General features: G+C 37.4%; 1 protein-coding gene across 1 annotated transcript in view; it reads left to right on the top strand.

Annotated features, from left to right (window-relative positions):
- wdr4 (WD repeat domain 4) overlaps nucleotides 1–24,465 on the top strand; it is a 36,481-nt gene extending 12,016 nt beyond the window's left edge. The window contains exons 6-11 of the mRNA XM_028800520.2: nucleotides 3,898–3,958; nucleotides 6,357–6,455; nucleotides 7,830–7,894; nucleotides 12,088–12,271; nucleotides 21,873–21,942; nucleotides 23,582–24,465. Of these exons, the coding sequence (XP_028656353.1) occupies nucleotides 3,898–3,958; nucleotides 6,357–6,455; nucleotides 7,830–7,894; nucleotides 12,088–12,271; nucleotides 21,873–21,942; nucleotides 23,582–23,748 (646 nt within the window). The 3' untranslated portion in view covers nucleotides 23,749–24,465. The remainder of the gene's footprint in view (nucleotides 1–3,897; nucleotides 3,959–6,356; nucleotides 6,456–7,829; nucleotides 7,895–12,087; nucleotides 12,272–21,872; nucleotides 21,943–23,581) is intronic.
- Nucleotides 24,466–25,016: the final 551 nt, after the last annotated feature.

The following is a 25,016-nucleotide window of genomic DNA, read 5'->3' as shown; positions in this document are numbered from 1 at the left end:
ATTTATGTACGGCGGACGCACCGAGGCACATGCGTACTGCGCCGTGGCGCCCGCCCCAGAGTCAAATGCAGCGGCTTCCCAGAGTCAGTGGATATGCATGCGAACTGCGCCGTGGCGCCCGCCCCAGAGTCAAATGCAGCGGCTTCCCAGAGTCAGTGGATAAAAACAATAAACGGAGGCTCCTACAACGCACTTCACAAACACCAGAAGCAAACAACTCGCAGGCCGTGGCGCCCCAGAGTCAAACGCAGCGGCTTCCCACCGAGGCGCATGCGTACTACGCCATGGCGCACGCCCCAGAGTCAGATGCAGCTGCTTCCCAGAATCAGTAGGTGGCGCACAAACAACACAACCTGTACACTACACTTGCTCTAATCCACTGTGCCAGTAATATAGATCACATAACGGTCACAGACTCAAACCCAGCGGCTTCCCAGACTCAGTGGCTGGCACACGAACACCACAACCTGTAAACTAAATGCTGTGCTCCACTCTGCCAGCAGTCGGTGTCCGCAAAGGCAACGGAATCACATCTCCATAAAACGAAACCGCTGTAGTACAGATATGCTTATATAATTAAATGACATTTCCCCAGACGCACCCACCCTCCATGATATTCCATCCAACCAAATATCGGACGGAACAGAAACTGATTGCCATTGTTGGATTTACAATTCTCTAGAGAATCGCGGGCTTACTTGTTTAATCTAATTGGAACTCTAAACTAGAGGCATGTTGGCAATGCAATGCTACATTCCTCTCGAGACCTGCTAATTCCTATATAGTGTTCCAGGTTGCAGGAGCATCAGGCACTAAATTTAGAACCATCAGTCAGCCTGACCTGCACATGACTTGATGTAGAAAGAAACTTGAGCCCAGAGAAAACTTTCCACAAATGTTGAAAGACTACAGACTCCACTTAGGTAGTGTCAAGGTTGTGATTTTAACCTGGGACTCTGGAACAGTAAGGATATAGTATTGACCACTGTGCCACCCTGTCACTTGAGAAAATAAATGGAATATTTTAATTGTGCAACTGATTTTTACATTTTAATATATGTTAATCTATGTATAATCTTAAATGGTTCTGCCCTTGATTAGAATGTATTTAGTTGCATTTAATTTGTACCTGAAATGTGCCAATGTGAAATGATTAAAACCCACATTGAATGGATTATTTATTGTTTGTGCCTGCCTTGTCCACATAATTTGTCACACCATATAATGCTGTTAAATGAGCAGGCACCAGCAAATTCGGAGGAGGAGTAAAAGCATTGTATCAGTTTTCCCAAGTTAGGAAACAATTTCCTAATTTTAACCAGGACTTAGGAAAGCTCATGAGCTGTCCTACCTTGCTAGGAGTATCAAGAATATGTGTTCAGGCAGAGTTCAGCATGCACGTTGGACAACAATGAACACGTAAAAATTTGACAGCACTGGAGCATTATTTGTAACATTATTATGGTAGATCCATTTATGCAGAGAAGCCATGCCCTGTCAATCAAAATTGAAGTTTTGGTAACTTCATACTTTTTGGCCAGAGGGAAAAAGCAGGTTTGCAATAGCAATGCTTTGGTTTTGTCACAACCAAGAATTTCTGGAATTTTGGACCACAATTTGAACATCCTCATAACTTGTAAGGTAATACACAGATTTATATATTCCCTGCCTCTCCATGTGAAGTAATGTTAAAGCAAACTGCATTTGTGTACATTTTCACACACAAAGAAAATTACATATGTCAATTGCACATAATATCACAGTATTGACACACAGGTGGCCATGGATGCACACTGTATTTTATAGCCAGCATATTACCGTGAAGATAGGCAGGGCTGGATTGGTGATTGACAGTGAAATGTCACACAAGTACACCAAGTTCCATATTCTGTGGACCCCTGGGACATTTGCTGTACACCTTATAAGCTGGGAATGTTAAAAAAAGGCAGGCAAAGACTACCAGGGCATTGAATAAATAGAGGCCTACAGAAGATAAGTGGGAATCATGGACAGAGGCACGAAATGTGACTTGAAAAAGGATTGGGTTGCAGTGGAACACGAGTGAACACAACTTCGATAACAGTGCAAGAATAGCCTTCACTAGTTTCAGTATAAATGTTACTTTGATGCATTTCCTGTGGCCATAATAGCAGGAAGGTCATTCTTCTGAAAGTATGGCTGTGAAGCATTCATTGCTAAATAAATGTGACCTTTATCAGGCTTAACTCTCATTTTGGGGTGTGTGTTTGTGTGTGTGTTGGTCTTTCCACCTTAGTGTTCATTGCAGTATTTTTCATGAATAGCCATGCAACCTGTCTAAGATGAGTTGAAATCTAAGTAGACCTCATGTTTTTTATTTAATACATGGATTGTCTATTTGATCTGGTATAATAATACGCACCTGATTCCTTTCCCTTCTGGCAGCTTTTTCCTCTTTGGATAGAGTTGCTTGTTTTCGTGGCTTCCTCTCAGCATTGCTCATTGAACTGACCACTCTTATACTGGAAGTGTCTTGTTGGGACACCACCACGTTGGCCTGGTTTAGTGACTCTAGCCTAGTTTTGTCAGGGTTTTTGTTTTCCTGATGTGCATGTAGATTTATTATTTTCTCTCTACCATTGCCCACCACGCAGAGTTATCAGTCATTAGCATTATAGCTATGTATTTCATCCATGCTGCCCAAGCAGGTGCAAGAATTCGCTATCATGCTGCTGTTGTCGGCATATAATATCAGACAACATAATAGACTGATAAGACAAATGTTCTTATTTTTAGACTGTTGTTTGCTATTTTTTTATTATTCATTTTTTTACCCTTCTACATGTTTTACATATCTTCAAATTTTTCTTCCTAACCCTAGCATCTGGACGGACCTGCAAATACACAGACCTTTCATTAAAGTGGATGTAACAATGTGTCAGCAATGTGTAGCTTAGTGCAGTAGCCTACCTTATTGTTTTTCCTCCTTCTTCTTCTACTTTGAATATTAATATTATTATTTTCTTTGTATAGAAGCCTCAGTGTTAGTATTAGAAAATTGAAAAACATCATCATGTCTTTCCAGAGTCTGGCTTTTAGTGCAATTCCTATGAGTAATTCTGAGCTGCTTGATAAATATGAGCTCGCTCCCTATTAGATATGTTTCTGCTGTTTCTGTTCAAAACAATTGTTCCACTTAGCATTCTTTCATTTAATGTATTTTTTTGGAGACACCGCTCTGAAGTTAACAAAGTACTTACTCCCAAGATTTTTTTTTCTTTTAAACTGTTAATTTAAGCTTTATATCTTGTATATGTTACCGGCAATGTATGAAAGGCAGGCATTGTATAGAATGCCTAGGCAATATATAGAATGCCGAAAATTGGACAGCAAAGTATGAAACGATTAATATTTCACACATTTCCTAGGCATTCTATGCAATGCCAATAGACAAACCGACAAAGTATAAAATACTCCTGCTAATGACGTTTCTAATGTCACGTGGCAACAAGTAGGTTCATATTTTATTTTATCTTGTTTTCCTCAATAAGAAAGTCCTATTCTTTATTTTGTATTTCTTTCATTTTCATATACGTCTTTTCAATAAAAGCCTTTTCATGACTCTCTTTTAATAGTTTGCCTAAATAGCATTTGTCATTCTATATAATGCCTAGGTATTACAAACAATGCCTAGGGAAAGTATATATAATATTAAAATAATTTGGATATTTCATATTTTGCCCAAAAACGCCAGGCATTCTATATATTGCCTAAGCATTCTATACAATGCCTGCTTTTCATACATTGCCGGTAACATATACATTATGTGTGTATTTGAAGGTAGTATGTAGGTTGTACAGTATTATGTAGTAGTAAAATTACTGAATTCTTATGTTCATGCTTTATTCCTCTTTTTAGGTTTGTAAGTGCTTTGCTGGTTATCCCCAAACATCCACATTTACTTTTATCTGGTTCTGGGGTAAGTACTTTCATATATTACCACTGTAGTCATTGATTTGTAACATTAAATGCTCACTTTAGTCAGTTTACTGAGGTCTTATAACCTCAGGAAACAGCATTAACACAAGTAAATTGAAAGTCTGAAGTAAAAATGAAAATCATCTGATTTATTAAGAAGTAAAGTAACAAGAGTAAGTGGACTAGAATGTACTCCAGCTAATTAAATTAGTAGCAGATTTACTCTTCCAATAGTAAACAGGCACACAATCTATTTTCTTCTTGTCTCCCTCACCTTCTTGAATATCTTTGGATTCTTCTTGTCCATGCCAGGTGAGCCCTTGTCAGCATTGCACTCCTGACTCCAGGCTCATCAGAGTAATAATTGGAAGGGGCTTTTATGCTTCCTTTTGAGACTAATTCCGGGTTGTGATCCATGATTTTCTCTGGAATGCTTTATGAAATCCTGGAGATTGGCCATAATGAGCTCTCCCTGGTGGCCCCAGGTATCCCTGTAGTTGTAAACACCTGTGCCTAATTTAAGTGTCAGGTGACTCTGCATTTACCTCTTTTCTTATGCATAACCTCTTGCAGCAAGCTAATCTGCCAAACTTCATCTCCAGAGTATTTCAGTTGACTGTCTTTTCTATTTTTAAAGGAGTGACCACTTGCCTGTGACACCTTTACATGGACATTGTATCTGGAATAGTGTCAAACTAATTATAGCAACAATTATGGCAGTATTTGCTTTTACAGTACAGTGATCAGGTTTTTATATAAAGTTCATAAAATACCAAAAATGTTACTGTGAATGATGTTTTAAAATCCGATCTTTATTTTGTCCTAATAATAGCCAATACTTGGCTATTAAAACAGATCAAGAACGAATATGCTATTAATATAGTTTACTTTCTTCCACCCTTGTGATTTATGTGGCTCTTGCATTCTGATTATTTATTTCTTGCATTCACAATGGTCCATATGTTTTGACTACTGTGTTTCCCCAAAAATAAGACCTACTCCGAAAATAAACCCTAGCATGATTTTCAGGCTGCTCTGTAATACAAGCCCTACCCCAAATTTAAGCCCTAGTCAAGTACCCTAAATTCAGAGGATACCTTGCTACAATATCTCTGAAAAGGATGTTTAATGATTACATCCATCATTTCAGGGATGCATCCATTCCAGCAGCAAGACAGAAACAAAATCTCATAGCAAGGTGAACACAAGCACACACATACACTAATGTCACTGTAGCTTCACTAAATCCCCAACCCTTCATGTCTTTGGATGGAAAACTGAACCCACTGTGGAAACCCACCAGGAAAACATGCAAACTCCAGGCAGGGATCACAAGGGACGTGACTCCCTGTGAGACAGAAGCGCTACCACTCTGCCACCGTGTCTCCCCCATGTGTGTAATTATTAGCAGTATTCATTATTTGAACAAAGTTAAAGATTTATCTGTAAAATGTAATATACATATTTTAATGCATTTCATCATGAAAGTGATATCAAGTATAAATCTAAGAATTCTAAATGTGAAGAGAGCTGGAATATTATAAATTTAATGTGTTCTATGTGGCGATCTATTGCTGCTTGCCGCTACTGTCAGGTCAGGAGGAAAAACCAGTGATTAACAACTGGGTTGGTTTTAAGATGACGTTTACGACAGTCTATTTTAATGATAACGTAAACTACGAGGTTAAAGTGGACATTTTGGATTTAAAGCTGAAATGTACACTTTAATCACAAAATAAACATTTTCATTATGTCCTTATTTATTTTTCTCTGTGGCTCAAATACACCGCTATACATTCTGATGATATTGTAAAGGTGCAAAAAAAAAAAAAAAAGATGGCACAGAAGATGCTATGTGAGACTTTTAAAATATATTGTGTCATTACGATGGGAGATATGCAACACTTGAATATCAAAGCAACATGAATACATTTGTATGTCTGCATTTTGCTTCACCACATCGAACCATTCATCAAACATCGAAGCACAAACATCGATCCTGGAGGATCCTAAAAGCAGCTGGAGAAGCAAGAAATTCAGGCTGGAATTCAGGGTTTGAATGTGGAGAGTTATGACGATGTTCCAGAAGAAGATAACATGACTGTATTTGGATAAATGTATATTGTTGTACATGAATAAATATAAGACATCCCCTGAAAATAAGCCCTAGTGCATCCTTTGGAGCAAAAATTAATATAAGACCCAGTCTTATTTTCGGGGAAACATGGTATATCCATGATAAAAAATTCATATGATACACACCTTTTGTATAGTTTGACTTAATTGATATGAGTAAGCAAATACGCTAAATGTTAATTTTGCAAAACCTTTTTTGGATTTAAGTTTATTTATCAGAATGTAGAGCTCTGATGTTGTGTTTTTTTTGAAACACTTAACAGGATGGTACATTAAGACTATGGCAATACAAATCAGGCAAGGAAGTTCAGCAGTGGAATTTAAGAGATCTGACTGGCACTGATCTAATAGACAAGAACAAGGTAATCATTTTTATAGTTAAGTGTTGCTGAGAAAGGGTGTGTTTCTAGACCTTGTAACAAATAATACTCCATGACATTGTGTAGAAGTAATAAAAATGTATTTAAACAGACTATAGCTTGTAATACCTGTGAGTGGTTATTGAGCCAGGTACTAATTGGAATTGGGGGGATGAATACTTAAATTGTTGACATTTCATTTTTCAAAATTGTGTTTTAAAAGGTTTCTAATTTTAATTATTTGGGAAGTGGAAAAGTGTTTGTTTGAGTTACAAATAATAAATCCCAGAATGTAACAGTTATTTATATGAAAAGGGACTCGGTAGCACAATCTATTTGCTGCACAATGTGGCATACAGAAATGCTGTGCGTATAGTGCAGAATTCCTGATTAAAAATACATCAGCCTGTGTAATTATGTTCTTTTTGAGACTTTGCATTGTATTGATAGGATTTATACAAGAAAATGTACTATTTTGACAAGGTAAACAATAGTTTCAAATATTTATAGTGTTTTATGTAAATAAAAACACAAAAATTACAGCATAAGGAAATTTTATGATAATATATTTCAAGCCCAAGTGTCTGCCTTTTGCTGACCTTTTTGCACGAAAGTTCATCTAGCAACTTGTCAAGGTGCACATTGCTGCAGAAGGCCTATACAGTAAAGGTGTTGGCTTCTTGGAGTTTCTGTGCTGCTGTGGGTCGTGGGTTAAGAAAGCATGTTGTACGATAAAAATGGTTAAATAAAATTTGTAAATGTTATAGTAGCTATGGGAATTAAATATAAGTGTGTTTTATTTCCTTTTAATATGGGTTTTTAAATTTTTGATATCAGCAGAATAGTTGTTTTTGCCAAAAGGCCTTGGAATTGCAAGCTTCTGTGTCATTTTTTTCAGTTACAAGACAAGCTGTTGGTAATTTACTTACTGTAGATTATTAATTAATTGTAAAAGGCACACCACATTTGTTTTTTGGCGCTTTACAGATATGGCTGTTTTCACAGTAATGCTTAAGTAATGTGGATAGCTACATTCCTGATGATGCTTTGATCTTTGCTCGTCTTCCAGAAAATGCACTAAAATAACAGCATCTACATTATAGATATGATTTAGTACAAATAACAGAACCATCAATGGGGGAAAAAACAGTTATATTTTTAATTACTGCACTTTTATTCCAGGCCAGTTGTGGAGGCCAATAAAATTTGGAATTGTTACTCTAGGGATTGACTTCAGCAAGAATGCACAGGTGTAAATGTTAGAATGGAGTAGTAACAATGCGCAAGTGGAAACTGAACAAATGGACTTCCTATAAGCTATTTTATTGTTGTTCCAGAAGATCATGTGATTTTATTTATTTTTTTTTTTTTTTGCAGAAGTTTTCAGTATCAAAAATATCTGTCTCACCAACTGAAGGGTTCATTGCTATTTTGTGTGACAGGTAAGCATTCACATGTTCTTGTAACAGTTGAAGCTTTGCTAGTCAGTAAATTACTGCAGACCTTTTGGCAAGTTCTTGAGGGTGATTATGCTTTATGCAGGGTCAGGTGCAGACATTGTTATTTATTGGTTCTAAGATTCTAACAGGGTGCTCAGACTGTTAATGTCTGCACAGTTGTCCAACTGCAGATTGTGAACGGTGTAGTGATGAACAGTGATTTTTACGATTGCTAGAATATAGTTTTATTCAATTATTGTTATCAGGATTTCCCAAACTGTGGTCCATGGGGCAAAATCAGCTGATTTTTTTATATACTGTATAATGCCTTGAATTTAAACACTTTTCTCTGTAGAACTCTTAAAGTGCACTAGTCGTCAATGTTTGTGATCCACTTCCTCAAATATTTGTAAAGTAATTTGCTAGACACAAGTTATAAATGAAGAAACTGGACAGGATGAATGCTGAAGAGCACCAGTTTAAAACAGATTGGGTTTCCTCCAGATGCTCTGGTTTCCTCCCACAGTCCAAAGACATGCAGGTTAGGTGCATTGGCAATTCTAAATTGTCCTTAGTGTGTGTTTGGTGTGTGCCCTGTGGTGGGCTGGTGCCCTGCCCGGGATTTGTTCCTGCCTTGTGCCCTGTGCTGGCTGGGATTGGCTCCAGCAGACCCCTGTGACCCTGTGTTAGGATATAGCAGGTTGGATAATGACTGACTGACTAAATGAATAAATGCTATTTCCCAGAGGTGGAAAGTGGTACAGCAAGTTATTCCTCAAGTTATCATTCTCTTTTGACTGGCTCCTCAGAAGTTATGAACAAACAGAACTGTCACAATATGCAAAATTACAAATACAATATATGAATTAAAATAACTAGCTGAGGGTGGCTTTTCAATGATTGCTGAACTAATTTATATTGCTTCAGTGAAAAGAAAATTAAGCCAAGGTAAAAGGCGAGTATACAGGTGCTGGCCAAATAACTCTACATTGTTACATTTCTTTCTTTCCAGTATATAATTTTATAGGTTTTCATCTTCATATTGTAGTCTGTCCAACTCATTTGTTTTCATTTTTGTGTACAACCTATTAATTTATTTGTGTCCTGTCAGATGAATCTTATTTCTGTTACAGCTTTAAAGAAAATACACTAGGCTCTCTTGTGTTTGGCAATAACTGGGAGGAGTTGTTTAGATAGATTTTTTAGGAAAGAAGGGAAATTGCATCTACCCTGTAAGAGTCTGAACTTCTGCCATATCTTGTCTGAAGCAAAATGAGTAATATTAAAATAATGTACTGTAAATTAATATAAGTAATAAATATTGTAGAACAACCAAATTGGCACTAACCCTCCCCTTAAAAAGCTTATTATAAAATATTCAGGGCACTTAAGTGTAGAATTCTAAATTTTCTAAATATTTTGCAAATATGAAACAGTCATGAATGTACTGTATATATTGGCCTGTGTACCATGTGTCTTTGACATTCACTGGTCTCTTCAGATGCAATTGCATTTCTTCTTCTTGGCTTGAAGCCTGGAGAATAGAAAGCAGAAGGTACAATCAAAGGCAGGTCTGAGGTGGGCTTAGTATTTACTTTCCTGACTGTTGAGAAAAAGAAATGGGTGAGTTGCAGTGCAAAGTCAAAATCTTTTCCTGCAAATTGGTTCCCATAAGGCTTGTGACATGCTTACACATATACTGGTGCTTTTGTAATTTCTTTAATTTTATTATTCCATGCCTGAAATTTGTGAGGGCAAGATTATTTGCTATAGTTTCTTGATAAATTATTTTGCGAATTGATTTACCAGTACAAATTCACCAAAATACACTTCATACTCATTCTTCCTTCCTTGCAATGGTAAACAACCATTAAGTAAAGAAACTTTCTTACAGGGGGACATGCTGTTAATACTACAGTTAGGTCCATAAATATTTGGACAGAGACAACTTTTTTCTAATTTTGTTTCTGTACATTACCACAATGAATTTTAAATGAAACAACTCAGATGCAGTTGAAGTGCAGACTTTCAGCTTTAATTCAGTGGGGTGAACAAAACGATTGCATAAAAATGTGAGGCAACTAAAGCATTTTTTTAACACAATCCCTTCATTTCAGGGGCTCAAAAGTAATTGGACAAATTAAATAACTGGAAATAAAATGTTCATTTCTAATACTTGGTTGGAAACCCTTTGCTGGCAATGACAGCCTGAAGTGTTGAACTCATGGACATCACCACATGCTGGGTTTCCTCCTTTTTAATGCTCTGCCAGGCCTTTACTGCAGCGGCTTTCAGTTGCTGTTTGTTTGTGGGCCTTTCTGTCTGAAGTTTAGTCTTCAACAAGTGAAATGCATGCTCAGTTGGGTTAAGATCAGGTGACTGACTTGGCCATTCAAGAATTTTCCACTTCTTTGCTTTAATAAACTCCTGGGTTGCTTTGGCTGTATGTTTTGGGTCATTGTCCATCTGTATCATGAAACGGAGCCCAATCAATTTGACTGCATTTAGCTGGATTTGAGCAGACAGTATGTCTCTGAACACCTCAGAATTCATTCAGCTGCTTCTGTCCTGTGTCACATCATCAATAAACACTAGTGTCCCAGTGCCACTGGCAGCCATGCACGCCCAAGCCATCACACTGCCTCCACCGTGTTTTACAGATGATGTGGTATGCTTTGGATAATGAGCTGTTCCAGGCCTTCTCCATACTTTTTTCTTGCCATCATTCTGGTAGAGGTTGATCTTGGTTTCATCTGTCCAAAGAATGTTTTTCCAGAACTGTGCTGGCTTTTTTAGATGTTCTTTAGCAAAGTCCAATCTAGCTTCTCTATTCTTGAGGCTTATGAGTGGCTTGCACCTTGTAGTGCACCCTCTGTATTTACTTTCATTCAGTCTTCTCTTTATGGTAGACTTGGATATCGATACGCCTACCCCCTGGAGAGTGTTGTTCACTTGGTTGGCTGTTGTGAAGGGGTTTCTCTTCACCATGGAAATGATTCTGCGATCATCCACCACTGTTGTCTTCCGTGGATGTCCAGGTCTTCTTGCGTTGCTGAGTTCACCAGTGCTTGCTTTCTTTCTCAGGATGTACCAAACTGTAGATTTTGCCACTCGTAATATTGTAGCAATTTCTCGGATGGGTTTTTTCTGTTTTTGCAGCTTAAGTTTTGGCTTCTTTCACCTGCATGGAGAGCTCCTTTGACTGCATGTTGTCTGTTCACAGCAAAATCTTCCACATGCAAGCACCACACCTCAAATCAACTCCAGGCCTTTTATCTGCTTAATTGATAATGACATAATGACGGACTTGCCCACACCTGCCCATGAAATAGCCTTTGAGCCAATTGTCCAATTACTATTGAGCCCCAGGATTGAAGGGATTGTGTTCAAAAAATGCTTTAGTTGCCTCACATTTTTATGCAATCGTTTTGTTCACCCCACTGAATTAAAGCTGAAAGTCTGCACTTCAACTGCATCTGAGTTGTTTCATTTAAAATTCATTGTGGTAATGTACAGAACCAAAATTAGAAAAAAGTTGTCTCTGTCCAAATATTTATGGACCTAACTGTATAGGAATTCTCTTTGACAAAAACAAATTTTAAATGTACTTGATTGATTTTATAAATGAAGATGGTATTAGCAGAACTTGTGTCTTTTTTACAAATGTACTCAGGTATCAATAAAACATTCAAACATTTACTTCTTCTGTAATTTGTATGACAGTGTTACATATGAATTTTCTTCTTCTTCTTCTTTCGGCTGCTCCCGTTAAGAGTTGCCATAGCGGATCATCTTTTTCCATATCTTTCTGTAAACATGGCATCTGTGGTGCTCTTTCTTGGCATGAAACCACACTGCCGCTCACTAATCATCACCTCACTTCTTAACCTAGCTTCCACTACTCTTTCCCATAACTTCATGCTGCGATTCATCAATTTAATCCCCCTGTAGTTACTACAGTCCTGCACACCCCCCTTATTCTTAAATTTACTTTTAAAAAATAGATGCATTTCCTGCTAATTTTCTAAAAATATGCTAGATGTGTTACTGTAAAAAAAAAAAAAAAAAATTGTATTTTTTGTTCTGCAAAAGTAATTTGATTTAAAGTAGCTGAAAATGTGTTTGCTTTATGGGTATTACTTTTTGCACGTCATTTTGTAATTTTTTTACAAAATTTTTTATTTTTTTATTTTAAGCTTTCCCTTTATTCACTTGTTTCAAATGGACCAAAAAAGTGAGCAGCTAATGTACAAAGAAATGATCAGATTAGAACACAATTGCTGGGACGTTGCCTTTGATGATTCTGGCAGATTATGGACGTTTTTGCAGACTGAAACTGCAGTAGTTACACTTTATCAACTCAAGAATGGACACTGGCAGGTAAAATTTAAAAAAAATATATGCATTATAACCACTAATACCAATTTAATGGGTTTACTATTTCTGTTTGTTTATTTAGTAATATCAAGTTATATTTTTATTCAATTCAAAATAAAAAGATCAAGTTGTGTACCTTTTGTGTCATTATTATCAACAGGAGTTTTGATGGCAGTTAAGTCCTTTACACATTATTGAAATAAAAAAAGTTTAAATCTGCATTATTAAATTATATACTTTTTATTTATAATAATACCCTTTCTCTTGTATTTTTCTAGCTGTGCAATGAACATCTCTCATAACTTTTAAAAATGCGTGTTTTTTAAATGTAAATCATGGTATGCTTTTCATCTATTTATTAATCAGTAGATGGGCGGATGAATGGATAGCTAGAATAGTACTTTTTGTCTTAAGGGCAAATTTACCTTTTACAGAAGCTCAAGAAATATAGAATTGTAACAACAAACAATAACACCACCCCCACCAATCATACGCAAGAATTACAAAAAACAAGAAAAAACACATCACAGGGACTGCTCTCTTATCTTTAGCAGAGCGAGGAATTATAAAGGCATATTGCTGTAGATATAAAGGAGCCCAGCAGTGTTTCTTGACAAACTTCTGCTGAGTAATTAAATGGCTAAAAGTACTTAATGGTGTGTCAGAGAGGGGATGTGCAGCATTGTTTATAATGGCCACCAGTTTCATCTTCATTCTCTGCTTTGCTACTGCCTCTAGTGGACTGAGAGTGCACTCCCATTACTGAGCCTACCCCTCTAATTAGCTTGTTGATTCGCTGGGCCTTCGTGAAGGGGCATCACGGGCCCGGCACTCCATAGCCTAGAAAATCACACTGGCTGCCACTGAGTTAAAAGCTGTAAAGGATGTCACTTGTTACATTAAAGAATACATAATAATAATTACATACTGGCCTTACTTATTATTACTATTTTAAAACTGCATCAATGTTCTATCAAATATTAATGGATTGTCTTCATAGAGGTGTATTAAAGTTAGTTTTCTAAACATATTCTCATTTTGTTGTTGTTTATTTTTCTTTCTTCCCCTTCAGACATCTTTTTTGTAAAATTTGTCTTTGCCATATAAATAATTGGAACACGAACTTGTTTTGAATTAACGCAAGTTTGCCTGTCTGGATTATGCAGGTTTACAACTGAACAGCTTTTCAAAAAAGCTACGGAATTACTTATTTTTTTAATAAAACGTGTTCCTCAAAACAAAGCAATTTCTGTGTGCAGATTAAATATTAATATTCCCCTATTTTCTATGTCACAAAAATATATGGCTGCTAAATAAACCCAGTTTGCACCAACTATATTTTTGCTGGTATGGCAATCATCCACCTAAAAACAACTACCTCCTTACTTAGTGGGTATCTTCATGAGTCAGAGTCAAATATTCTTTGTTTCTGGGTCTGTCTCTGAAGCCTGAGAGTTGCATGAAATACTGATTTATTGTTAACTGTTACATTAAGAGATGCCATGATTTGATCACACAAGACCTGGTAATGTTTTCACAGGCAAATAAGTATTTTCACACCACAAAATAAGTTGTTTTTCAAAATCAGTAAATAATACAAATGCCTTGTATTGCTCAGCTGACAAACGTTTACCATGGGTAAGACCAGCAAAGGACAAGGAATTACCTTGACGTATGCCTCACTCACCATGGAAAACTGGTAGATTCTTTCTGTTTCAGAATTAATTAATCCATTTCTCAGTTCTTGATACATATGTATATTTTTTTTTTTTACATTTTTTGGTTAAATAATCTTTTACTGTCTATAACAGTGACTCTCCAACTCAATTCTAGGTACCCCCTATGCCTTCAGGTTTTTGTTCCAACCAATTTCTCAATCAGTAAGCCATTTTACCTCTAATTGGTCTTTTTTTTTTTTTTCTCCTCTTATTGTGCATTAGGAAAAGCACAGCAGTCGATCTTTACATATACCTGTATAAGACACTAGCCAAAGTAAAAGGTGTTGCCCAGATATAAATTAAAGGGAGAAAAACTGTGGAAAATAATAGCTTGGTTAATTAGGCTAGGAATCCAATTAAAAACAGAGGTTGTTTGGAGCAAAAAACTGAGCACAGCGAGGAGTAAGTTTAAGAACCATTGGTTTGTAGCAACCTACACAGAGAATACCACCATGATCTTTAAAACAAGAAGAATGATTACTATAATTAATGATTTAGAAAATCTCATAATACAAATGAATGTTAATGTGATACTTCATTAATTATGTAAAGGCAGCAGATTTAGCCACTAAAATATGTTGTACGTATACCAAAATTGGGATGGAAGGGAATGATGATGGTGGGTGCTTAGCATCAGACCATGGGGAAAACTGTCATGACTCAGTTAATATTTGTAACCCGCCCTATCATTTTTCCTTAACCCAACTCTATACAGTTTAAAAATGATGTTAAAATGTGTATACTTCCACAGCTGATTTGTGTGTATCATTCTAAAGACGTTCTCTTAGAGACACTTCCCAAAGAAATGTGTGTTAGGGTAACTAGTGGGTCTAAACTGGCTTCTTGCGAGTGTGTGTGTGTGTGTGTGTAAGGGGGCCTATGGGTGGACTGCCAGCCTGTACAAGGCTGTTTCCTGCCTTCTGCCCAGTGCTACCAGGATAGGCTTTGGCCTTCTGCGACCCTGAATTGTATTAGTAGAGTCTGAGAATGTTATTTTTAAACAAGGTCTATATTAGTGTCAGCAGTAGATCCAGTAGTCCATTCTAAGCTTCATTTTCTCAGAGTATTCTGCCTGTAATCTTGCTGAAGATATAACAACAGTGGTATTGATCTGTTTTTTTTTTTTTGTTTTACTTCCAATATATTTTATGAAAAAGAGTGTACTTGCCTTATAAGGTATGCATTAAAGTTTAACAGTAAATAAGTCAAAAATAAAAAATCGTGATGAAAGCTGGAGAAGGAATCGAAGTAATAATTACATCTAAAATGAATGCAGAACTATTCTTTAAGTGGCTTTTAATCAAGACTAATGCATTATTCAGGACGAGTCAAAGAAATGGATTGTGATGTTTAACTTTAGTGTGTAGGCTGTGAGCAATGATGTGTTTTTTAGTATTAGAAAAGTGCATTATAAAAATGCTCAGGTGATTTGGAAAATACAGTACGTACCTGCAATGGCAGTCAGCATTTTACATTTATCTAGTGTATATGCTATTGTTATAAAGCCTTTTTTTATAATCTTATATAATATGACTATCACAAATGAAGACCTAACAGTAGTCCATTGTTTAAAACGTAACTGTAATCACAGACTTGTGTGTTAAATGTTTTTTTTTTTCTTTGTGTTTTTTTTTTTTTTTTTTTACTGTTGCTACTGCAGTAGTATTTTGAAATTCATGATTTCATCTGAAATGCATAACTTAGAGTTGAAATGTCATCATTTTTTTATATTGATATAATACTCGAAACAGGTTTGTAAACACAAAGTCGTAAGTAATGATTTTACCTTTATTGATATCATATCTAATAATGTGAAAACTTCCACTCATCTAACTGAAAAACCAACACAGTCGTCATGCTGTGAATGAAAAGTAGGCCTTGGTTCTGAGGAGGACATTTTAGTTGTCTGACAGAAAATTAAAAATGTGAATCTGTTAAAATGAAAGTTAACTTTTAATTATATTAAAGTCGGCTATACTGTTACAGCCGTATTAAACTCAGTGACTCTCTTGAGTCTTTTTATGCTACTTTGAACCCTGGGCTGAAGATATTTCTGGCGATTCCAACTTTACTTTAGATTGGACATTGTCTGTCTTTTCCGTTACGTTCAAAGTCACATGTTTACATAACATAGAGTATATGCTTCAGTGGTTGTGAGGACTTTACATAAAAAAGATTAAATTACAGGACTAAACTGTGAATAGATCTAATTTTATGTTTTATTTTCTAAAGGTATTGCTATATTTGTCAGTATACAGTGGGTACGGAAAGTATTCAGACCCCCTTCAGTTTTTCACTCTTTTGTCATATTGCAGCCATTTGCTAAAATCATTTAAATTAATTTTTTCCCTCATTAATGTACACACAGCACCCCATATTGACAGACAAAAAAAAAGAATTTTTGAAATTGTTGCAGATTTATTAAAAAAGAAAAACTGAAATATCACATGGTCCTAAGTATTCAGACCCTTTGCTCAGTATTTAGTAGAAGCACCCTTTTGAGCTAATACAGCCATGAGTCTTCTTGGGAAAGATGCAACAAGTTTTTCACACCTGGATTTGGGGATCCTCTGCCATTCCTCCTTGCAGATCCTCTCCAGTTCTGTCAGGTTGGATGGTAAACGTTGGTGGACAGCCATTTTTAGGTCTCTCCAGAGATGCTCAGTTGGGTTTAAGTCAGGGCTCTGGCTGGGCCATTCAAGAACAGTCACAGAGTTGTTGTGAAGCTACTCCTTCGTTATTTTAGCTGTGTGCTTAGGGTCATTGTCTTGTTGGAAGGTAAACCTTCGGCCCAGTCTGAGGTCCTTAGCACTCTGGAGAAGGTTTTTGTCCAGGATATCCCTGTACTTGGCCGCATTCATCTTTCCCTCGATTGCAACCAGTCGTCCTGTCCCTGCAGCTGAAAAACACCCCCACAGCATGATGCTGCCACCGCCATACTTCACTGTGGGGACTGTATTGGACAAGTGATGAGCAGTGCCTGGTTGTCTCCACACATGACAGCCCGCATGGAGTTTGCTAAAAGACACCTGAAGGACTCTGAGATGGTGAGAAATAAGATTCTCTGGTCTGATGAGACCAAGATAGAACTTTTTGGCCTTAATTCTAAGCGGTATGTGTGGAGACAACCAGGCACTGCTCATCACTTGTCCAATACAGTCCCCACAGTGAAGCATGGCGGTGGCAGCATCATGCTGTGGGGGTGTTTTTCAGCTGCAGGGACAGGACGACTGGTTGCAATCGAGAGAAAGATGAATGCGGCCAAGTACAGGGATATCTCCAGAGTGCTAAGGACCTCAGACTGGGCCGAAGGTTTACCTTCCAACAAGACAATGACCCTAAGCACACAGCTAAAATAACAACTCTGTGACTGTTCTTGAATGGCCCAGCCAGAGCCCTGACTTAAACCCAATTGAGCATCTCTGGAGAGACCTAAAAATGGCTGTCCACCAACGTTTACCATCCAACCTGACAGAACTGGAGAGGATCTGCAAGGAGGAATGGCAGAGGATCCCCAAATCCAGGTGTGAAAAACTTGTTGCATCTTTCCCAAGAAGACTCATGGCTGTATTAGCTCAGAAGGGTGCTTCTACTAAATACTGAGCAAAGGGTCTGAATACTTAGGACCATGTGATATTTCAGTTATTCTTTTTTAATAAATCTGCAACAATTTCAAAAATTCTTTTTTTTGTCTGTCAATATGGGGTGCTGTGTGTACATTAATGAGGGAAAAAATTAATTTAAATGATTTTAGCAAATGGCTGCAATATGACAAAGAGTGAAAAATTGAAGGGGGTCTGAATACTTTCCGTACCCACTGTATTTTCATAATTTTGGGATTTTTAGCTTACATTAAGTTTCCAGTTCTCTGTGCACAGTGCGCCCACATCATAAAATATACATTGAAACATTGTCTCCCTTTGGTCGTTGTCATATTTTATGTTAGGTAACAAAAGGTTCAGTGGTTTAATATGTAGTATGTTGATTGTTTCAATACCCAAAAGGAAAAAAAATTAATCCTAACTAAAAATTTGAGAATAAATACAATAAATTGTGCATTTTGTCATTGTGCAAAATGTAATTTCTTTTGAGCTGCTTATTCTATGCTTTTAATCTCTTCTATTGAAGGTATGGTAATTGATATTTAAACTATTTTTATGTTTAACAGTACGTTCGTAATGAAAGTTGTCCTCAATTGATGCCTTTCTTTGACACATAATCCATAGCAGACATTAATTTTAGCAAGGGCTTTCCTAATGCAAGATTCAGTAGCCCTGTCAGTCCATCTTATATAGCATATATGAAAGAGCACAAGAGGCTTAATTTTGGCATAATTACATAACTGCTTCGATACTAGCCGTGCCTTGAGCTCAACTAATACAGCCAAGCTAGATGAAAACGTTAATGTGGTATTGCTGCGTAAGTTTAAAGCTTCACTGATTTAACTTGGCAGACTTTGTGATCATTACCAAAAATTTAAGGGATGCAAGGAGAAAGAAAAAAAAGCCTTAAGTTCTTCATGGCCAGGTATTTGCCAAAACTGAAGTCTTAAGGGATGTAAGGAGTCTTTTCACTGAGACAAGCACTTACATTGAAAGTAACAGCAAAGGAGACAACTAAAGTACCCACTCCAAAACAAAAAAAACAGCACTAACCAGAGACAATAAAAGAGAGTCCATCAGGCCACCAGTAAGTGCGACTCTTATCAATACTGTGACATAAATACTGTGACGGAAACAGCTGGAGCTCTCCTGGGATAAGAGAACAACTGTTGCCAGGCAACCAGAGATACCACCATTATAGTAAGAGGGTCTTGTGAGAAAGTTAGACAGACAAACGAGCTTCATGTTACTGTTAAGCAATTTCCTACATTTGAAAAGGCTCACTAATAGAGTTGTGGATGTTTTACCTGTTTATACAATTCATTGTGCAATGAAGATGGAAGTATCTAGGTTAATCTCTGTGTCATATGTATAGTGATGCTTATTTTTTTTAGTGTGCCTAAATTAAATAATTCACTTAGCTTAACAAATAAATTTCCGCTGCTAGACACATTTGACAGAACTCATGAGAGCAAGTTCATTACTGCAGTTTGTTTATTCCTAGTAAATCCCCCTCTGGAGAGAAAGAGAGAAAACTTTATTTGGCTTTTTGCAGAAGCTTTTTAAATAAGTAAATGCATAAATAGATAAAAATAAATATACACACACACACTTTGGTCTTACACACTGGAATTACTGTAAAGCAAGAAAAATTCAAAAGAAAGAAAGGTTCTGACTTGCCTGTCACAGCCCCAGTGAGGCATTATGTAGGCGTATTGCTGTTGGTATAAAGGAGCCCTAGTAGTGTTTCTTGACACACATCAGCTGAAGTCCTCCATGTTAGTTTGTCAGCGAGAGAGAGGATGTGCATCTTTGTTCATAATGGCACTCAGTTTACTTTTAATCCTCTCCTTTGCTACAACCTGCAGGGTGTCCAGAGTGCATCCTATACCTGAGTTTGCACTTTTAATTAGTCTGTTGATTTCAGTGTGCCCCTCTTGAAGTGATGTTATCAGACAAGCACTCCACAGCATAGAAAATCACACTGGCAATTGCAGAGTTATAGAAGATGTGAAGGATGTCACTTCCCTCATTAAAGGAAAGTAGTCTACTAAGGAAAATGAGTCTGCTCTGCCCTTTCTTTTAGAGTTCCTTTTGTGTTCCAGGACCAGTCCAACTTGTCATTGATAAGAACCTATGAGTACTTGTGCACCACCACTACGTTCGCTCACTAAATAGAGACCGGACAGAGAGGCTCTTTGGTGTGGTGAAAGTCCATAACCAATGATTTCGTTGGTGTTGCTGATGGTTTAAGTTGCTGATAATTGTCTTTGCACCAAGAAACAAGCGTGTCCACCTGCCTCCTATACTCATCTCCTTTATCAATACACCCCATAAGTGCAGAATGATCGGAGAATTTCTGCAAATGACATGACCTGGTGTTATACAGGGTGGTCCAGATCTAACAATGCAACTTTTAATGCAATGCAATAATTGCATAATTAGATCTGGACCACCCTGTATTTATAGTCTAAGGTGCTCCAGAATTGCTCACATCCTATCAGAAACACAGTCCTTGAGCCTCACATACTGTGGTCTGCCTGACAGATAGTCAGTTATCAAAGACACCATAGGCTCATCCACCTGCATATCCCTGAGGTTACCCCTTAACAGGGATGGATGGATGGTACTGAAGGCACTGGAGAAATCGAAAAACGTAGTCCTCACAGTGCTGCCAGCTTTGTCCAGGTGGGAATAAGCAAATATAGAATTAAATCTTCCACTCCAATCTTTGTCTGATATGCCAACTGCAGTGGGTATCAATGGTCAACCCCAAGAGGACTTGTATAGTTCAGGACCAGTCCCTCAAAGGTCTTCATGATATAAAACGCAAGTGCCACTGGTCTGTACTCATTAGGTGAAGAGGCCCCCGCCTTCTTTGGAACAGGAACAATGCTGGATGTTTTCCACAGCAATGGCACATTCTGAAGCCTTAGGGACAAACTGAACAGGTGACAGAGGCCTTAAGAACTTGAGGACTGATTCCATCTTCCTTGTAGCCTCCTCAGTTGACTCCTTACTTGGTCTTCAGTTATGGACAGCCCACACTGATGGTCAGAGGAAGACTTGTGGGAAGACTGGTCATTGGAAGGGGGTGGACACGGGAGGGAAAATCTATTTAAAGAATTGGTTCAGGACATTAGCTTTGTCCATATCTCCTTCTAGCATATGAACTCTGGATTGCACGAGTCCAGTAAATATGCCCAGTCCATTCCAGACATGTCTCACATTATTCTAAGTGAGTTTGTTTTCTATTTTAGCTTTGTAAGCCGCCTCTTCTTCACTCAGCTTTTTCTTTAGCACATGCTGTACGTCCTTCGCTGTCCCTTTGTCGCCGGACTTGAATGCTGTCTTTTTCTCATTCGTGAGACTTTTTAGCTCCTTAGTAACCCAGGGCTTGTTATTCAGAAAGCAGTATTTTTGGGTACCACTATGTCGGCACAGAAGTTAATATACTGTAGTCTATGATGCAGTGACAGTGACCCTTGATATCGTCCCCCATGTGACTTGCACATCATTTCCCAAGAGGTCACATGTTGCTATAATATCTTACACTTGCTGTAAAGTGGCCTTAAACCTTTACTGCACATATCACCAAGTACGCATTTTAGAGATACTCAAACTTCTTACTGATTGCTGTCAGATAGGTTTCCATCTGTTGGACCAATAATTAACTGTTGGAGTGAATTTCATCATCTGCCTGGTTTTTAACCTTTTAGTAAAATGCCCAACTTTGTTTTATAACTGAAAGTGCACTTTACCAGCTCTATGCTGTCTTACTTACAATTAAAATACAGAATGATTTAGTTAATGTCCTGGAATATTGAAGGAGAAATGAAGCACTGCGAGGAGGTTTGCACATTCCACACAGACAGTGACAGAGACCCAGGACTTCACACCTGTGGGCACAGCAGGTCACTGTGCCATCCGCAGCTACAAATGACTACAATTGTATGTATTATTATTTTATGTTGTAGGCAAACTCTGTTGAGTGAAGTTTTCCTTTGAGATTCACATTCACTCCTCCTTTCTGCATAAACATATAATAATTACTACTATACACTGATGCCTATTTATTTTTCTGTTGTGACTTGTTAATTAATAAGGAGCACTACAAAGTGAATTTTTAGTTTTGTTATTCAAATTTAATCTCGAATAATCAGGTATTTAAAATGTATGTGTAAATGTGTTATTTCAGTAATGGCTGGTTATTTATTATTTTATGATTATTTACTGAAACCTTCTTCTTTGTAAACACCACCTGTATCATTTCTCTTTCTGTAGCACATTGAAGAAGACCAGGACCTTAAAATGGCAAGGAATGTTTTGTCAAACTACTGGAAATTACTTAAAGGTAATGCTCTACTGGCATATTTACAGCTCAAATATATATTTTGGATCATCGTGTAGATAAGATATTGTTCATCAGTTTTCATTTAGATGTCCACACAAGTCCTACATGTTTATTGAAGGTTTGTATAGTCAATAAAGTAAGATTTATTATTTGCAGTTATTTCTTCACACTGTACCAAGAGAATAGTCAGAGTTTGGTAAAATGCTGTGGGGATTTTTTTTTGGGTTGATATCTAATAAGACATCAAAAGGCAGAAAAAAAACGAGGCTCAGTAACATGTGAAGCCATGGCCAGAACTACAAGTTTAAAAATGTTTCCTCCTGCTTTCTGGGAAAGTGCGTAGGCCATCCTGTTCTTAATGTTGTTTTAGAGGTGTCTTACAAGAGGAGAGACCGAGAGGTTGGCCGCACCCACCACATGACACACCACCGCAGCGGGTGACACCTCAGCACCAGAGGCTGTGACCTTATCCCTCTCTGCTGTTCCAATGGATGCCACAAGTGATTCGCTCCCATGTGTGACAATATAAAAATTTTGGATACATATATTAACGATATTAATGTACCCAGTTAACAAGAGATAAAAAAAAAATTTTAAGTTGTGTAACTGATTTTGTAATTTTTGTGAACTAGTGGAAGATGACCAAAGCAACTGGATTAAATTTAATTGAATGTGCGAGTCTTTTAAGAATAAGTAATGTGTGTCAATTTTTATAGAACACTTTTCATTCATTTTAAAGAACTTTTAATACTTCTGGAGGTGTTCCAGCTCACCACATCATCTGCTTACTCACACCCATTCAAGTTCACCTCATACAATTCCATGAATGCTTAAATAATTAGTTAGCAAAAAGTTTGATGGTAATGGCACCAACATTTGGGATGAGACATTCTTATATGGTTCTAGTTGTGGTTCTAGGATCTCAACCAAAGCTGTGACGCTGCCATACCTGCCTTGAAAAGGCTGTATATGTGAGACTGTCGGCCTTTGATGGGTTACATTCCACCCAAAACCACAATGGACACGCCAAACAGCTGATCCTGCAGGCCTCACTAGTGGATGGGTGGCTGGACGACTCACCTCAGTGTCTCTGACTGAGTTGCTTTTTGCTAATGTGGGTTTCATACCATTTGAAATTTGAATTAATATCTGGCGCGTTGCTGAATCTTAGAACTACTTTGCCAAGCCATCTTTTAAACCCCAAGTATGTAACCCTAAGATGCAATTTTGGATTGCCATTTACACCACAAACAGGAGTGTTAGCAGCCAGGTTGGAATTTTTGGCTTAAATCGTTATTTTTGGATCTGTTAACTGTTCCTTTCTTGTGTTTTGCACTCTTCATATCATGTACTTCTAATCAGAGTGCTTTATTTTTCATACGGTATTTGAAGGACAGTTTTTGATCTTCAGGTTTTCTTCACTCTTTTAAATTTAATGATACCTAAACAAGAAACAAAAGAGGCAGGATGGATTTGTTGAGTATACATGCAAGAGACACAGTAGTTAGTTCAGTGTAGACATTAGTGCTGAATTTTACACTTTATTGCTTAACTTTTCACTGTGGTCAATGTCTTGTGTAATGTTACTTTTGTACTGCTACATACTATTTAAACATTGGCATTTTTACTGTCTTAACAGAATCCCTTGGGACAGAGTCTCAATATAGCAACCTTTACAAAGCTGTATTTGACAATATGGCTTCTTATTTGGAGAAGAAGGACAAGCTACTCATCGAGAAGAAAGAGAGGAAAAGGAAAGGACAAATGCTAACATCGAGCAGCTCAAATAAACAGCTAAGAAACTAATAAAAAATGTAAGGCATTTCCCCCCTCAAGGTTCCATGTCTCTGAACATGGATGTTACCACCCGTTGTGTATGATGCTCCTTAGGGAATGATTTTCAAATTGAGCACTCATAATAATATATACACACCCTTTTATTTCCAAGTATTTATAAGTACATACTGTAAGGTATGTCTGATGTTACACAATCGTGAATTGAGTATGTGACTTCGATGTGTAAACAGACTCAATTAATGCTTTAAACAAAACTTTACATTTTCAAAATGTACGTTTTTCCCTAACCCCACATGTGCTGAGGGGTTGACAAACCATGGTTTATTAAAAGTAGAAATAATCAAGTTAACATTTTTTAGTTAACTCTATTTTTGCATTTTTCTATTGGTGTGTGTAAATGTTTATTTCAATATTTTATTAAACAAGTCTTATTTTCATGAAAGAGTGCTGTTAGGCCATATTGAATATGCCAGGGATTGTGATTTAAAGAGATCAGCGTTGTTGAAGACCCCTTTTCATTCATCTGTGCCAGGCTCTTCTAACACAAGTTCATTTGTGTGTGCGCTTGGGGGCTAACGGTAGACAGGGGGCATGAAGCCTGAAGTAAAGTCATTATGAGAAACAGTCTGTTAGGCAGCCTCACATACTGCAACTTCCAGTTTTATTAAGAATTAAATGTCCGTCCCCCTGCTTCGGATTACTGACTGAAGAGCCTGACAACGCACAGGGGCCTAAAATGTAAATAAAATAATTTGTGTCTTACAAGTGGATCAGTATTTTTGTAATATTTTCCAATTTGTCTGTGTCCCAATGTGAAGGGTGTACATGGGCTCACACCAGGGAAGACACCAAGTTTGGATAATCAGGAGTTGTCATTTTGGGGAGATCCATACATTAATTTTTCCACCCAGACTTTACCTTTTATTTTGGATTACAGGATTCTAGGCACTTTGATTTGTGTCTATTAAAAATGCTAAGATTTGCACTGGGTGTGACGAGGATGGACAGGATTAGAAATGAGGACATTAGACTGTCAGCTCAAGTTGGACAGTTGGGAGACCGTCAGAGAGGCGAGATTGCGTTGGTTTGGACATGTGCAGAGGAGAGATGCTGGGTATATTGGGAGAAGGATGCGAAGGACAGAGCTGTCAGGGAAGAGGAAAAGAGGAAGGCCTAAGAGAAGGTTTATGGATGTGGTGAGAGAGGACATGCAGGTCATGGGTGTAACAGAACAAGATACAGAGGACAGAAAGATATGGAAGAAAATGACCCATTGT

The sequence above is a fragment of the Erpetoichthys calabaricus genome, chromosome 4 (assembly GCF_900747795.2).
Source record: "Erpetoichthys calabaricus chromosome 4, fErpCal1.3, whole genome shotgun sequence".
In the NCBI taxonomy this organism is placed as follows: Eukaryota; Metazoa; Chordata; class Cladistia; order Polypteriformes; family Polypteridae; genus Erpetoichthys; species Erpetoichthys calabaricus.
The sequence above is the reverse complement of the archived record's forward strand: the minus strand, read 5'-3'. Positions and strand labels throughout refer to the sequence as shown.